At 37.9% G+C, this 17026-nt stretch overlaps 1 protein-coding gene across 12 annotated transcripts in view; it reads right to left on the bottom strand.

The window, feature by feature from the left end:
• USP54 (ubiquitin specific peptidase 54) overlaps positions 1-17026 on the bottom strand; it is a 117954-nt gene that overhangs the window by 48928 nt on the left and 52000 nt on the right. For 5 of the 12 annotated variants that reach the window (XM_033129891.1, XM_033129894.1, XM_033129893.1 and 2 more), the window contains exons 1-2: positions 12324-12470; positions 8832-8924 (exon numbers count right to left, since the gene is read on the bottom strand). In XM_033129891.1, the coding sequence (XP_032985782.1) occupies positions 8832-8924; positions 12324-12470 (240 nt within the window). Of the gene's footprint in view, positions 1-8831; positions 8925-12323; positions 13134-17026 lie in introns of those variants that run through there. The other 7 variants (XM_033129890.1, XM_033129888.1, XM_033129889.1 and 4 more) reach the window with 2 other exon arrangements.

The raw sequence follows: 17026 nt of genomic DNA on the forward strand, positions 1-17026 counted from the left end.
TTTTGTAGTAAAACATATCAATTTTTTTGACGTTGTACTTTTTATGTCTTACTGTGGAGAGACTGTTCTATGATGTGACCGCTGTCTGTCCCACAAGCTGAACCTGGGCCAGAACAGAAGTTGCTTTCTGCAAACCCCCCTTAGAGACTGTCGTAACGGTCTGATGTTCATGTAATGACTGATGTTCATTCTGACATAAATCAGCACCCCTCCCCTGCCTCCTGCTGTGTACTGTTTCCTGGAACAGGTTGTTGTCCTGACCTGGTCAAACATGTAGTCACTTCCCGTACCTGGTAGCATTCACGCACTAGCACCTGTGACGATTCCCCGCATCTTTACCCTATATAGTTATTGGGCTCCTGCTAAGTTGCATAGGGATACATGCCTCATGCCTCAAGACATGTCTCATATGTAAGTTTCCCTTCAACTATTATTAATTACCAGACTGGAGTAGCCAGCCTCTTTCTTCTGTCTTTCCCTGCCCTCCAATTACAGAGATAGATTTTCAATCTCAGGGCTTTTCCTTGGGTCTGCGTGTACTAACACTTATTTTAAGAAATCCTCTCTCTCCCTGAGGTCATGTAATTCTCTCACATTTTCTTCTAAAACTTAAAAAATTTTGTGTTCCACATTTTAGTTCTTAATTGAGCTGAAATTCTTAATTTTGGTATAATGTGAAGTAGGGATCTAATTTCCATTTTTCCCTATATGGATAACCAATTATCTAAGCACCATTTACCACAAAGTCCACTTTCTCCATTGAGTCACAGGGCAAGGAGCAAGTTTCCACATGTCTGTTTCTGAACTCTTGATTTTTTCCATTGGTTTATTAGTCATACTGTGTTGATACCATGTTGTTTGAATGACTATAGTTTTATGTCTTGATATCTGATAAAGTATGGTAGTCATTAGTACTGTTTGTCAAATATTTCTGGTTCTTCCTTCTCCCAAGGATATGACAAGATCACACTTCCGGGTCCCCTGGTGCTTCACTAGAGCCATATGGTTAGCTCTGGTCAATGAGTTGTGAGCAGAAGTGACCTGCTGAGCATTTAACGGGCTAAACCCTCCAGAGCTCTTTTTCCCTTTGGCTTAGCGACTAGTAGTGTTCACCTTAGTTGTAGCTTTGGCATCTGAGTTCCTGAATGACTATCATCTGTCGAGTTTTCCTACTAACCTGCAGTGGATGAGTACTATGAATCAGAAATAAATCTTCTGTATACTTATCACTGATATTTAGTTTGTTACCACAACAGCTTACCCTACTCTGACTGACACAAAAGGCAAGTCACTCATTTTGTTATTATTCGTCAAGAGTGTCCTGTCTATTATTCACTGTTTGTCATATGAATTTCAGAATTGAGTTTTCTCAACTTCCAGGAAAAATTTGCTGGTCAGAGTGTATATTAGTACCATTACATTGGAAAACATGTGGAAATATTGAAAAATAGTGGTATTATCTAAAAAGTCAATGATATACATAACCTATGATCCAGGAATTCCATTCCTGGGCATGTATTCAACAGAAATGCGTACACACGTAGATGTGTACAAGAATGTTCTTGGCAACACTGTTCATAAAAAATAAAAAACTGGAAATACTCCAAATGACTACCAGCAGTAGAATGGATAAACAAACAGCGGTTTACTTTACACAATGAAATACCATGTAAAAATGAAAATGAACAAACAGCCTGCACACAACATCACGAACTTACCATGTTTCCCCAAAAATAAGACCTAGCCAGACAATCAGCTCTGTTGTGTCTTTTGGAGCAAAAATTAATATAAGATCCAGCCTTATTTTACTATAAGACCCAGTCTTATCTAACATAATATAAGACTGAGTTTTATATTAATTTTTGCTCCAAAAGACACATTAGAGCTGATTGTCTGACTAGGTCTTATTTTCGGGGAAACAATGGTATAAACATATTGCTGAGCTAAATAAGACACACATACATACAAATTTATACAAAATGATTCCATTTAAAATAAATATTTAAAAACAAATAATTATTAGATTACATTGTTTAAGAATGGATACAAAGGTAGTAAAACTATCAGATCAAACAAGAAAATTATTACCACGAACATCAGGAAAGTGGTTACCCCTGGGAGGAAGAAGGTGACATGATTGAGAAAGAAGGGAAAGAGAATATCTATGGTACTGGCAATATTCTATTTTGACCTAAAGAGTTGTTACAAGGACGTTCTTTATGATTACCCATTATACTGGATCTCTGTTGGGGTTTTACATAAATGTCTTATATCTTTTTTGTTAGATCTATTCATATCTACTTTACATATTTGTTGCTATTATAAGAGCTCTTTTTAAATTGTATTTCTATTGTTGCCAGGCTATAAAAATACAATTGAATGTTATACCTTGAACTTATATAAGCAACAAACTGCTAAATTCTCTTATTGATTCTACTGAGAGATCAGTAGATTCTTTGGGATTTTTTTAAAAAGCCAATCATATCATCTGCAAATAATGACAACCTTTTTTCTAAAATTTATCTATCTTTTGTTTTTCTTGTCTTATTATACTTACTAGAACCTAGTTCAATGATGAATTATATTATTTTCATGTTCCATAAAAACATTTTTAAAATAGGGAACAAAAGAGACAGCTTATTGGACCGCCCAGGTGCTGATACTCCATCCCAGGTTTACTTCTCTATACACTCATCATCCTTTCCATTCTCTCAGAAAATGAAGACCTTAAGACTGGATTAAGGAATATCTTAGAAACTATAGCTAGTCTAACAATTAAAATTTCTCTTTTATTAGAAAGAAGTTCAGCTCATCCATACTATCAAATTAATTCACCTGAATTATAAATCTATTTAAAATTTTAAAATTAAGTAATTATTCTGATAATTAACAGAATGCAAACAATGCTATCTAAAACATGAAATATGTGTAAACAAGAGCCTAATTATTTAATATTTATATAGCACTGAGGGATTGAAAAGCACTTTAGGGGGGAAAAAATCAAAATTTTAATATACTCCCAATATAATAAAAGAGGCAGTGAAGGAAAAGAAATGTAATGGATAGATCGGACAGTTACATGATGAGGAAAGTAGCAGAATTCCAACACATTTTCAGAGTAACGAAGACCCAAAACACAGCCTTCGATCCTTTAAACCCATTTACCTATCTATCATAAGCAATTACTTCTCTGAAAGAGTCCCAACATATATCCTCAGCCCCTATAGGTTGAGAAACAACTTCTTTTCTTTACTTGGATGTCTCAGAAGGTGTCCGATAAAGTCTGGTGGTAAGTTTTTGTCAACTTTGGCTTATATAATCATATCGATTTATATTAGAGTAACAATTTGTCCCTCTAGAAAATAAAACATAACAAGACTGTGACAGTCAGTTCTCCAGGATTCAAATCTCTCTAGTAAGTATGTTGCCTTGGTTTTTTGGTTTTAATGCCATGAATGAAACTTTCTTTTGACTTGCTAACCAAATGACCACTACATTTTTTTTGTCTATCTAAAATTAGATTATTTAAGGATTTCCGATCATTCTCCTCACATGTGAGGAGGTGTGCATTCTCCTCACATGACCACATAAAAATCACAACTAAACTACAGAACAATACTCATTGAAAATTGCCTGAAGTCTAGCTGAACTGAAATCCTACAACTAGGGACATACAGAAGAAGCCACCTCAAAACTGGTAGACGGGGCAGGCTGGTCCCACACCTGCCTGTGTTGGTTAAAAATCGGGAGGGATATCTCAGCTTGCAGAAGTTCCCCCTGGATAGAAGCCCTCCCTAGCACTGAACTTCCGGCTCTGAAAACCAGCGGAGATCGTGGCTGAGTGAGACAGAGGGCTGCTGGAGTCCCAGACTTTCCTCTTAAAGGGCCCACACACGAACTTACTCACTGACAAACTCACTCGCTCTGATTTCATCATTGGGGCAGCAGATACAATGGCACAAGGAACAGAGGAGGAGGAACTGAATTGTCTGGCTTCAGGGTGAGGGCTAGAGGTGCAGCTTTCCTCCAGATAGAAATGCTGGCAGAACTCAACGTTCCTTTGTTGAGTCCTCCCACCTCTGGGCATGCAGAGGCAGGCAGCAGCCATATCTGAGTCTCTATCAATTAGACTAACACTCTTTGCCCCACCCTGGTGATTCCCTGAGAAACTGCCCACCCAAGCAGCTTCAAGTGGCTTTTCCAAACAAACAGCCAGTCTTGGCTCATGACGTGGATTATCCTAAAATCTCTTAGAGGTTCACAAAACCGAAACAAGCAGAATTTGGCCTCAGAGTAACCCTATTCTGTACCTTGTGCTGAGAAGCCCCAAGCATGGCACTAGTGGCAGCCAGCCTCAGTTCCCAGGTTGGCCTCTACCAGGTACCTCTAAGCCCAGTGCGGGTGGCTGCGTAGATTAATCAATCCGTAGATTAATTTGTGGCTCATCCCATGTGGCTCTGAGCAAGGCACAGACTGTGGCTGAACTTGGCCTGTGGTGCAGCCCCTCCCAGGAGGTTCCAGGGCTGGCATGCCCAGTAGCCAGCTTCAGACAAAGCCAGAGCACCACCCAACTGCCTCTGCAGGTGACACACCCAAGGGGCAGACAAGGAAGGCAATAACTAGGGTCAGCCCCTGCACAACAGTTCCTCCACTACAGTCATGTCCAGACCTCACAACCAATCAGCCCAAGGGTCAATCCTTCCCATGACATCAAACAGCAACCAAGGCTCAACTACAACAGAAGGGCACACACAACCCATACAAGGTACACACATGAAGCACCCAGCTCAGGTGACCAGAGAGACGGTGCCACTGGGCCCCACAGGACATCTGCCACATTAGGCCAATCTACTAAGACCGGGAGACATAGCAGTCCTACCTAACACATAAAAACAAACACAGGGAGGCAGTCAAAATGGGGAGACAAAGAAACATGACCCAAATGAAAGAACAAAACAAAACTCCAGAAAAAAGAACTAAATAAAATGGAGACAAGCAATCCACCAGACCCAAGAGTTCAAATCACGGGTCATGAGGGTGCTCAATGATCTCAGGGAGAACTTCAAAGAGATAGGAAACATAGAAAGGGAGATGGAAAATAAAAAAGAACCAGTCAGAAATAAAGACTATATAACTGAAATAAAGAATACATTAGGGGCGGCCGGATGGCTTAGTTGGTTAGAGCACGAGCTCTGAACAACAGGGTTGCTGGTTCGATTCCAGCATGGGCCAGTGAGCTGCGCCCCCTGCAACTAAGATTGAAGACAACGAACTGCTGCTGAACTTCTAGAGGGGCGGCCGGATGGCTCAGTTGGTTAGAGCGCGAGCTCTCAACAAGGTTGCTGGTTCAATTCCTGCATGAGATGGTGGGCTGTGCTCCCTGCAACTAAAGATTGAAAACGGTGACTGGACTTGGAGCTGAGCTGCACCCTCCACAACTAGATTGAAGGACAATGACTTGGAGCTGATGGGTCCTGGAGAAACACACTGTTCCCCAATAAAAATAAAAATAAATACAGTAGAAGGAATCAATAATAGACTAGATGCAGCGGAGGATCGAATCAGCGATTTAGAAGATAAGGTAGCAAAAAATACCCAAACAGAATAGCAGAAAGAAAAAAAAGAATCCAAAAAAATTAGGACAGCTTAAGGGGCCTCTGGGACAACAAGAAGCGTACCAACATTCGCATTACAGGGGTAGTACCAGAAAGAGAAGAGAGAAGCAAGGAATTGAAAACCTATTTGAAGAAAGAATATTGGAAAACTTCCCTAACCTTTACTTCCTTATTCCATGAAGGAAATAAATATGGAAGCCCAGGAAGAGGAGAGTCCCATACAAGATGAACCCAAAGAGGCCCACACCAAGACAAATCACAATTAAAATGCCATAATTAAAATGCCGAAGGTTAAAGACAAAAAGAGAATCTTAAAAGCAGCAAGAGAAAAGCAGTTAGTTACCTTTAGGGGAGCTCCCATAAGACTGTCAGCTGATTTCTCAACAGAAACTTTGCAGGCCAGAAGGGATTGGCATGAAATATTCAAAGTGATGAAAAGCAAGGACCTACAACCAAGATTACTCTACTGAGCAAAGCTATCATTTAGAATTGAAGGACAGGTAAAGAGCTTCTCAGACAAGAAAAAGCTAAAACAGTTCATCATCACCAAACCAGAATTACAAGGAATCTTAGAGGGAGTTCCTTAAGACGGAAAAATAAAAAATATGAATAATACCATGGCAATAACTATATATCTATCAACAATTACTTTCAATGTAAATAGAGTAAATGCTTCAATCACAAGATAGGGTGGCTGAATGGATAAGAAAACAAGACCCTTACATATGCTGCCTACATGAGACTCACTTCAGATCGAAAGACACACATAGACTTAAAGTAAAGGAATGAAAAAAGATATTTCATGAAAATGGAAAGGAAAAAAAAAGTTGCGGTAGCAATACTTGCACCAGACAAAATAGACTTCAAAACAACTGCTATAACAAGAGACAAAGAAGGACCCAACAATACCACTTCTAGGTATTTATCCAAAGAAACCCAAAACGCTACTTCAAGGGGACGTGTGCATCCATATTTTCATTGCAGCATTGTTTACAATGGCCAAGAGGTGGAGGCAGCCCGGGTGTCCATCGATGGATAAGTGGATAAACAGTAGATGATACATATATACAATGGAATATTGCTCAGCCAGGGAAGGGAATGGGTTCCTGCCACCCACAGTGGCATGGATGGACCTGGAGGGTGCTGTGCTGAGTGGAGTGTGTCAGACAGAGACAGACAGATGAAATGTGATTTTGCTTATATGTGGAATCTAAAGAACAAAATAAACAAACAAAAAAAAACAGAAACAAATACATACAGAGAATATTTTGATGGCTGCCAGATGGTGGGGGTGGGGAGTGAAAAAGGGGAAGGAATTAAGAAGTACAAATTGGTTGTTACAAAGCAGTCATGGGGATGTCAAGTAAAGCATAGGAAATATAGTCAATAATATGGTAATAACTATGTATAGTGCCAGGTGGGTACTAAACTAGTCAGGGGGATCACTTCTTAAATTATATAAATGTCTAACCACTATGCTGTACACCTGAAATTAATATAAAATAATACTAAATGTCAACTGCAAATGAAATATTGTTAAAGAGGGGGAAACAGGTGCAGGGGAATAAGAGGTTCAAATTTCCAGGTATAAAACAAATAAGTAACAGGGATATAATTAATGTACAGCATGTGCAATATAGTCAATAATATTGTGTTAGCATGGTACGGTGTTAAAGGGTTGCTGGACTTATCATGGTGATCACTTCTTTAGGTATATAAATATTGACTATTTTCTAAACTAATATAGTATGTTAGCTATATTTTAATAAAAACCTTATTTAAAATGTATGTAGGAGGAAAAACACAAAATTTAAAAAGATATGGTTATAAATAGCAAAACAAAACAAAACAAAAAACCAAAATTGTCATGGGGATAGAAAGTACAGCATAAGGAATATGGTCAGTAATATTGTAATTATGTATGGTGTCAGATGGGTACTAGATTTAGCAGGGTGATCACTTCTTACGTTATATAAATGTCTAATCACTATGTTGTACACCTGAAACTTATATAATATTGTATGTCACCTGTATTGAAAAATCAAAAATTATTTAAAAAAAACTTAAAATTCATGCTGGTCTAAAACTTGTTTTGAGTCAGTTGTTGCAAATAACCAATATTACCAGAAAATTCTCCTGTATTTTTTGGTCCCAATTTGTACTTTAAGATGTAAAAGCAACCAACCATATCATCATCACACACAAGCACCTCTGTGACAAACCAAGAATTCAGACTTCCTGAGATTGAATAATGACTGGAAGCTTACTCAGAACTCAAGCCAACTCATCCAACCATAAATAATCCACTGTATATCTGGACCAAGAAAACACAGAGAAGCTACATGTTGGAAAAGAGATAAAGTAATGGAGAATGGGCTCTCTATACATCCTAGTTCTGCCTCTTTAGCAGCATACCTAAAACCTCTGAGTCAGAAGTCTCTCACTTTAGGCTATTTTCTTTGTTTCTAAATGAATCCTCAGTTTCATTTTATTCAGAAACGAAAACTTGGAGTCAGACAGTAGGGTAGGGAACTGGCGTAAAGAATCTATTAAATGTGGTAATGGGAAACATTAGGGAATAGGGAAATGGGAAAATTTTAATACTGACTTTTCTTTTTTTTTTTTTTAACTTTTATTTATTTAAGTGTGTTTTTCCAGGACCCATCAGCTCCAAGTCAAGTAGCTGTTTCAATCTAGTTGTGGAGGGCGCAGCTCACTGGCCCATGTGGGGATCGAACCGGCAACCCTGGTGTTATGAGCATCGCACTCTAACCAACTGAACTAACTGGCTGCCCCCCTGACTTTTCTTAATAAGACAAATTTGTTGCTAAATTTAGCTTTAGCAGGCAATAGTTAATTCCATTAAGAACACTTGGGTTGTTTATGTTTTCAAAATTAAAATTCAGAATTAGCTTTTCAGGTAAATACTAATTAATAATTTCAGGTAAATCTAATTAATAACTACATTTGAATTTTTTCCTATCACATTAAATAGAGCTGTGTGGGCAAAAAGGTTCAGAAAAACAGACTCAAGCCAAGGAGAAATTCTCTGAAGCAAGAAAAATTAATCATATTCATCCTTTGCACTAAACCACGGGCAGATTAATTCAGTAACAAGATCCTTGGCATCACCGTGATTCATCAAAAACCTCCTCAGTATGGAGCATATGGCAACCTAACAGTAGTAGTGAGAAGAAACCAATATAAAGTGTTTACCTTGAGAGCACAAAAGATGCAGGAATCTCCCATGCATTTGTGAGTTGTAAGTTGCCTGAAGCTACGGCGGAAGATGTCCAAGTGCCACAAAACCTGGCAAGAAAGGGAAAATACTTCATTAGTCCATAAAAATTAGTCCATTTGATTTTAAACTCAAGAGTTCACGAAAACATAGGCAATGTTTACAGACGATATCTTTATTCCCAAGAGAAAAGCTCATTCTAGTATGTTAAATGTCAAAAAAGGTGAGGAGGTAACTAACGAGAGATAGATGAACATATTCTGGAAAAAAACATTAATTTGAACATGAAGGAAGGTGACATGAGAAAATATGGCATATAACATACATTAAGTGTGACCCTGAAGAGCAAATTTATTGTTTACTAGCTGCAGAATAGGATTTATTTTAATGGTCCACACAAGAAAAGCAAGACTATTTTGAAACTTATTTAAAAGCTTGAATCGTAGTGTGGAATTTTGTCTTTATTAGATTTCTCAATTTTTGGAAAGAGTTGTGACCTCCTTAAATGAACAAATTAAAAATAAAGGTGACACCAACAATGAGAAATCATGTCCATAGTATGTAACCTTGATAGGATGTGATGAAAATGACACCTTACTTTTATGGTTTTCCTCTCAAAACCTATAACCCCAGTCTAATCATGAGGAAAACATCAAACAAGTTCCAACAATGGAACATCCTACAAAATGTTTTATTAGTAGTCCTCAAAATTGTCAAGATCATCAAAAACAAGGAAATTTTGAGAAACTGTCAAAGCCAAGAGGAGCCTAAGGAACATGACAAGGAAATGTAAATGTCGTATCCTGGATGGGATCCTGGAACAGAAAGACACTAGGCAAAAACTACTAAGTAAATCTGAATAAACTATGGGTTTGGTTAAAAAAGAAATGGTGTAATATATACCATCATGCCTTAGGAAACTCCTCTTGCCTAGAAAACATTTAAATGGGACCACGTATAAAAAGGCACTATACTTCTGGAGCCCCAGATCATAGCACACCTCTGGAGTTCCTTTCTTAGGTGTCTCAAGGTATACTGTGTTTCCCTGAAAATAAGACCGGGTCTTACATTAATTTTTGCTCCAGAAGACACATTGGGGCTTATGTTCAGGGGACGTCATCTTGAAAAATCATGCTAGGGCTTATTTTCCAGTTAGGTCTTATTTTTGGGGAAACACGGTACAGTCCAAACATACTATGCACCCAAATAAGTAACATCTTTTTATAACAAATATAATGGGTTCAACACATCTCTGGTGAACAGAACTTTTGTATCAAGAGTTAGAATGTTAGTTCATAGAAACAATTATTTTCAACTTATAACATGATTATGATAGGCACTCCAAAACCATCAATGACACAATCTTTAAGTATATAGAAGTGTGTGTGTGTGTGTGTGTGTGTGTGTGTGTGTGATATGTGTTCCATATAGCACCAGAAATTACAACAGGAGTCATAAATATTATTGTTTCAATTGACAGTGTAGAAGAACATATAGAAAGAAACAGAAGTCTAAAAACAGGACTATGGCTGGGAAGGAGGTAAACACAAACACACCTGTATCAACACCCTTTTTGCCTGCTTCTAAATTACAAAAGTATTATTAGTCACCCAAAAACCTAATAGCATCACCTGGGAAAAAAACCTAACCAACCCCACCCAACTGCATGAAATTGGTGGTAGTAATTGGTGAAAATACTTAAACTCTTTCTATAGGCTTCACAGCATGGTATTTTTTAACGTTTTCAAATAAAAATTTGGAAACTGAGTATGAAATTCTAATTACATAAATAAGCTTGACAAGATTCTTGTACGATGAATGAAGAAACTGAAATACTATGACTAATACTTATCACAAGACTAGTCTACAGAAGGGCTAAAAGCAGAATCCAGGTCTCCTAATTCCTAAGCCCAGTACCTTTTATATGAAATATTGTCTTGTCTTCTCTCATTACCAACTTATTTTCTCCTTGCATCTGAGGTGTAAAGCTAGTATTTTACCCAGGCATAATTACCCTGGGTGGCAAATTTCATTTACTCTTACTCCGAAAAGCACAAAAGAGGGGAAAGGGATTACTTGAAAGTTAGGCCAAAAGGGATGAACGAACCTCACATTCTATGGGCCTAAGCAGATCAGGCGGACAGACAGGAAGCTTTGGGATTCTGAGACCACTAAGTTGCCAAGCAACACCAAAAGAGGAAATCCAGAGCAGGGGAACTGACTCCACTAGCTGTGCTCAAGCATATCTGACCAGACACCAATTATGAGCTACTACAGGTGAGCTCAGAGGAACGAGATAAATAAGTGTACAAAGCCTGGACTTCATCCAGTGTGTGTGCTAAAAGCCTGAATGTTATGAGACAAGAATAACATACCTGAAACTCCTTCACTTGTGGAAAGAGTTTTGCTTTCTATACGAGAGAAAAGCAACTAGGATGACAAGACATCTTGGTCTCAAAGGGGGAAAAATAAAGGAAACAGTAGAGACTATTCAGGAAAAAAGTCAATAAACGAGAAGTAAGATCACCTAATCCATGTACTTCCCCTTTAGGAAGGTAAGTAGTAGTAGTAGTTAGTTATTATTTCTATTATCATTATTAATTCCCTTTTTTACAAATGAGGTCATTGAGACTCAGAGATAAAGTGACTTGCCTAAGATCACACAGATAAACTTAAAAAAATGATCTCAGGCTGCTGACCTCAAACAGAGACTGTCAAGTATTGCATTTAAAACAATTACCAGAAATACAGCACCAGCAGCCGCTATGGAAGGCAGTGTGGAGGTTCCACAAAAAATTACGAATAGAATTACCGTAGGACCCAGCAATCCCTCTCCTGGGTATCTACCCAAAAAATCTGAAAACATTTATCTGTAAAGATATATGTGCTCCAATGTTCATTGCAGCTTTGTTTACAGTGGCCAAGACATGGAAACTACCAAAGTGTCCTTCGTTAGATGAATGGATAAAGAAGTTGTGGTATATATACACAATGGAATACTATTCGGCGGTACGAAAAGATGAAATAGGACCATTTGTGACAACGTGGATGGATCTTGAGAGTATAATGCTAAGCGAAATAAGTCAGACAGAAAAAGCAGAGAACCATATGATTTCACTGATATGTTGTATATAAACCAAAAACAATAAAAGAACAAGACAAACAAATGAGAAACAAGAACTCATAGACACAGACAATAGTTTAGTGGTTATCAGAACATAAAGGGGGTGGAGGGTGGGAGATGAGGGTAAGGGGGATCAAATATATGGTCATGGAAGGAGAACTGACTCTGGGTGGTGAACACACAATGGGATTTATAGATGATGTAATACAGAATTGTACACCTGAAATCTATGTAATTTTACTAACAATTGTCACCTCAATAAATTTAATAAATAAATAAATAAAAAGAAATATAGCACCAGCACTGAAAAGTCAAAGTTCCCCAAAAAGAGCAAACTTGCCCTTACCTGCAAGGCGCTGTTGAGGAAGCAGCTGTTTTGTCCTGGCTCATTGCTGAGCCCTTTGCTGGGGGCGATGGAGGTTGAGCTTCGAGGAGCAAACATCCCTTGGACACTCCCACGGCCCCCTGAAAAATAATTTCTCTTCCAAGACATCGTTCCGATTTAGCTTGAAAACACAGAGGTTTTGGAGAGGGAGTTTCTGTCTGCTGAAGTCCTTAATAGAAAGAGCATCCAGAAGTTAACGAGTATGTGTTGATTTTGCCTTTACAACCTTTCAAACATCACAGATGTAGCTCCAGGAACACAGGTATCCTCTTAGATCCACATGACAGAGCCATCCCCCACTTGCTCCAAACAAGGAGCAAAACTGAACATGGCACAGGACTAACACAAACAGAAATCCTTGAGTATTGCTTCCTTCTATTTTTCTTGAACTGCTTCCATAAAATCCGGGTGAAGTGGCTGTAATCCTCAACTCCAACAGAATCCAGGATCAGGGTAGGGTGTGTTCCTTAGGCTTGTTAATAATGCTTCTTGTGGATTGAAGAGTTTTCCAACTGGAAGGAGAGGCAGACAGATAAGCAAGAATCCAACACAAACCTCCTCTTGTCCCATCATCCTCTGAAGTAAAAACTCAAGTCCTAAGCAACTGACATAGATTCCACAAAGCTAAGAAGCTTGCTTGAATAACACGGGGTTTTTGTTGTTGCTGTTTTTTAATATCCCCCAAACATCTTCTATCATTTCATCCAGAACTTCGGAAAGTCTCTTCTCCTCTCTTCCTCTGTGACTAGAATAGCCAGCTGTGCCAGAGAGCTTTAACAGACAGAAAAAAAAAAAAAATCAAAAGCTTGCGTCACTTAATGACTCTACTGGCTTTGTGCTGTTCTGCCAAGATCAACGTTGCCTCACCTCTCACTATAAACTTGAAACCTTGGCAAACAATGCCAAGGAAAAAAAACAACAACAAAAAGGAGAAACCAAAGAGGAAAAAAAAAAAGGTATGAGCAGCTTTACTTTCATGGGAAACTTCTCTAAAATTTTCTAGAAGGACAAAGAGTGCTGATGGACAAAATAAAAGAGTACTGATGGACAAAAATAAAAACTAAATACAGAATCAGGCTAACAAAAAAATTACCATGGAAGTACACACAAAACTAGGAACTGAAACAGTTTCTTTTGGATGTGAAGTAAAGAAACTTTTAAAAGATGTTTTACATGTTCATGGATATGAAAGCCTATTTAAAGGTGGGAGGGACAAGATACCAGTATAGACTCTGTTCTAAGTAAAGATGTCCCATCCCAGAGAAACACTTATGTATGGTAAGTAAACGGTATGTCCTTAACATCAGCCCAAGAGAACTAAATCTCCTTCCCTGTTTGTTTGTATATTATATTTTTGCCAAAAGATCAGAGAGATAATTTGGGCTACAAATCACTTAACCCTCAGATTATATCCAAGGCGCTCACCATCAGAGGCTATCCATTGACCAACATTAGTTCTCAACTAATTAAAATGCCAGTGAGGCAACAGGGAGAAATACCAAAGCAAGCACCTTCCCTGGAAGGAAATGCTTCTAATCTCTAGCTTCATATTTTCCTATAAGGCTGCCATGTCCACAAAAGGGGAAAAAAAAAAAAAAAAAAAAAAACAGGAAAAAATTAAGAATGATAAATTTTAAATTTGGTTTCTAATAGTTCCTCAAGCTTCTCCCATCCCACCATCATATGGGACCAACTAAAAAAAGCAAAAGTGCTATATGTTAACCATTCTCTGGGAGTTCACCTAGCATTTCCACAGTGCATCCAGTGGAAATATTGAGGCACATGAACATTAAATGGTTGCACAAGACTGTTCTTTCTCTTCTCTAAATTCCCAGACTATTTATAATCTACATGTCACAATTAAAGTATTTGATTATATAGTGTAGAGTCATATTATTCTCTGTTTATTTTTATTACTTTCTATTTGTTTTATATGGTGTCAGTCACAAATCCTAAATATGACTGTATGAGATGAAATACTAATTACTGTCAGATGTGCTAAACACTGTACTTACATTCTCTACTCAGTCTTCACAACAGCCCTAACCTGTAGGTATTAATAGTTCCATTTCATGGAAGAGTAAAGTGAGGCTTAAAGACATTAACTTGCCCAAATCAAAGCTGGTAAGTGGCAGAGCTAGAATTGTTTGACTCTGATAATGTGACTTCATTATGTATTTTATTACACTATTCCAAAAGCACCTATCACAATGCTAGTCATAAGGAGGTATTCAATAAATATTGCCTGGTGGTTAGCATGGCACCAGGAAAGATTTCACGTCTTCTGCACAGACTCCAAGACCCTCAAGTCTCTACACACACCCTCATACACACCCCACTCCCGGCCGCTAAGCAACTTCCAACAAGCTGTACAGCATTCCTTCAGCTCAACTGCTGCAGAGGAATGACAAGTACCAAGGCTCCACTTTGCTCAAAAGGACTTGGCAGGCAGGTGGGGTTTCCAGTGTCCACATTAGGCGTTTACTGAAACTCAGCCTGTCCTATGATACACACCCCTAAGTTCAGGGAGCAAAGGGGGAAAAGGCAGTAGCAGAAAAAAAAGATTATCGGTTTCTGAAAGGCAGTATTATGTAGGGTAAGGCAATAAGCCCTCACACTTGCTCTAAGGATGTCAGAAACTAGAGGTGAGAGCCAAAAAGAACAAAGCCAAGAGAGGCAGTAACAAACAGTCCACAGAAACGCTGATGACAAAATATTTCACTTAAGTTGCAGGTGTACCACCAAACAACATAATCCGTCTCGAAGGCCATCTACTAAAGATATATGAGAAAGTAAATTGAGTTCTACCCACATGCTCTAACAACCTATTTAAAAGAAGAAAAAGAACTTCTTAAGCAATGCTTAAGTATTTAGGGGTAGAAAAAGCATAATATCTGTAACTTACTCATAAATGGCTCAGAAGAAAAAAATTATAAATATATCTGGATATATGAGGGTGTACGTGTGTATATGTATATATGAAGAGAGAAAATGGTAAAGCAAATAAAGATAGCAAAATGTTAATTAACAATAGGTAAATATGGCTGAAAAATATATGGGAATTACTTGTACCATTTCTTGCAGCTTCTCTAAGTTTTAAATTATATTTTTAAGTTGAAAAGGAATATCTGCAAAATTTAAAAAAAGAATTTAGAATTATGTAAAAATTACCTGTACTGTATGCAGTATTAGTGATTCAATGCAAAATCATAACTAAAATTACTAAACTAGTAGATGATAATATCAAGTCAGAAGATATTGGCAATACTAAACAAAAAAGAAAAAGAAGAGAGGGAGGCATGTGAAAGTATTAGCAAGTTTTCAAAACAAGCAATGAATAATGAATTCACCGAATGAATGAACTGCTATGTCTAAAAGTAGAAAAGTAAATTTTGGTTTGGAGACCCCAGGATACCAGAAAGTGGCAAGCTACCAGGAATAAGTCTTCTAATTGTATAAAAAGAACAATAGTCCTCACATAGGGTCAGTGATATGTCAGCACAATTTACGTGCTTGAAGAAACATTTTAATTTTACCATTATTTTTAAAATACAAAGTTTAACTTTAAAAGGCAGAAAACTGAGCCTATTACAAGGAATAGGGTAACATTCTAGAAGGTTGACAAAGAATGACCATGTTCAACTAATCAATGATTCAAATGGAAAAACCATGAAGAGTATCTCAGTTTCTGAAAGAACACTAGCCCCATTACTAGTGACTAAAGCCAAAAATATCCCAAACATCAGGAAGCCAAACTACACTACACTGAGATATCCAAACAGGATAATCAGGAAAGTTGCTCATATTTCAGTTTCTGTTATTCTATACAGCAGTTTACTTGTAATTTATCAAGAAACTAGGTTTGCCCTGATAAATCAGCAGGCAATTACCTCAGTTCCTTGGTATACTCCATGTCAACAATTCCAAACCATATCTATCGTATCTTAGTGGTCATTGTTACTGGAACCCCGAGGTTTTTCTTTGAGTCTGCCTGCCTGTGTGCAATAGCCCAAAGAAATGCACGAGCAGTACAGAAAGAGAGTTTGCAGTATAGAAAGAGAAAAATAGTTTAAAATTGAATTAGCCAGTACAGAGTTGGGAGCTTATGCTCTCTAAAACCCAACTCCCAGATGGTGTATAGATTACAGGTTATATAGGGCAAAAATCACAAGACACTGTGGGTTAGAGGCTCGGGGTCATGTTGGGAACTGATTGGTTGGAGATGGTAAGACTAAATCATTTCTTCAGGTCTTTCCTACAGCTCTGAGGTCTTTTCCGGCATCCCTCTGTCTCATGGGAAAGTAGCCAGGGAGTCATTCCACCTTAGGGCTCAGGAGCTGAAAGGTAACTTAGGTCAAGATGTTATCTTCAGCCTGCCAGAGGTCCAGACCACATGACCATTAATTAGTCAAGTCACAGCTACTGTCTTCTGCTGCCCTGGGGATTGCTAGTTATCCAGGGAAAGGCGAGGTCTCCAAGGCGTATATATAGAGAGGGGGATATGATTTCTAGAGCTAGGATTTAAAACTAAATTTAATCAAAATCATTAGGATCTTCGGTTTCATTATTATGTGGATTGAAATTAGTTAATACATGCAAAGTTCTAATATCAATGTCTGGCATATAGTAATTGCTATATAAATTATTGTTATTATAACCTTTCA

The sequence above is a fragment of the Rhinolophus ferrumequinum genome, chromosome 16 (genome assembly GCF_004115265.2).
Source record: "Rhinolophus ferrumequinum isolate MPI-CBG mRhiFer1 chromosome 16, mRhiFer1_v1.p, whole genome shotgun sequence".
Lineage (NCBI taxonomy): Eukaryota > Metazoa > Chordata > Mammalia > Chiroptera > Rhinolophidae > Rhinolophus > Rhinolophus ferrumequinum.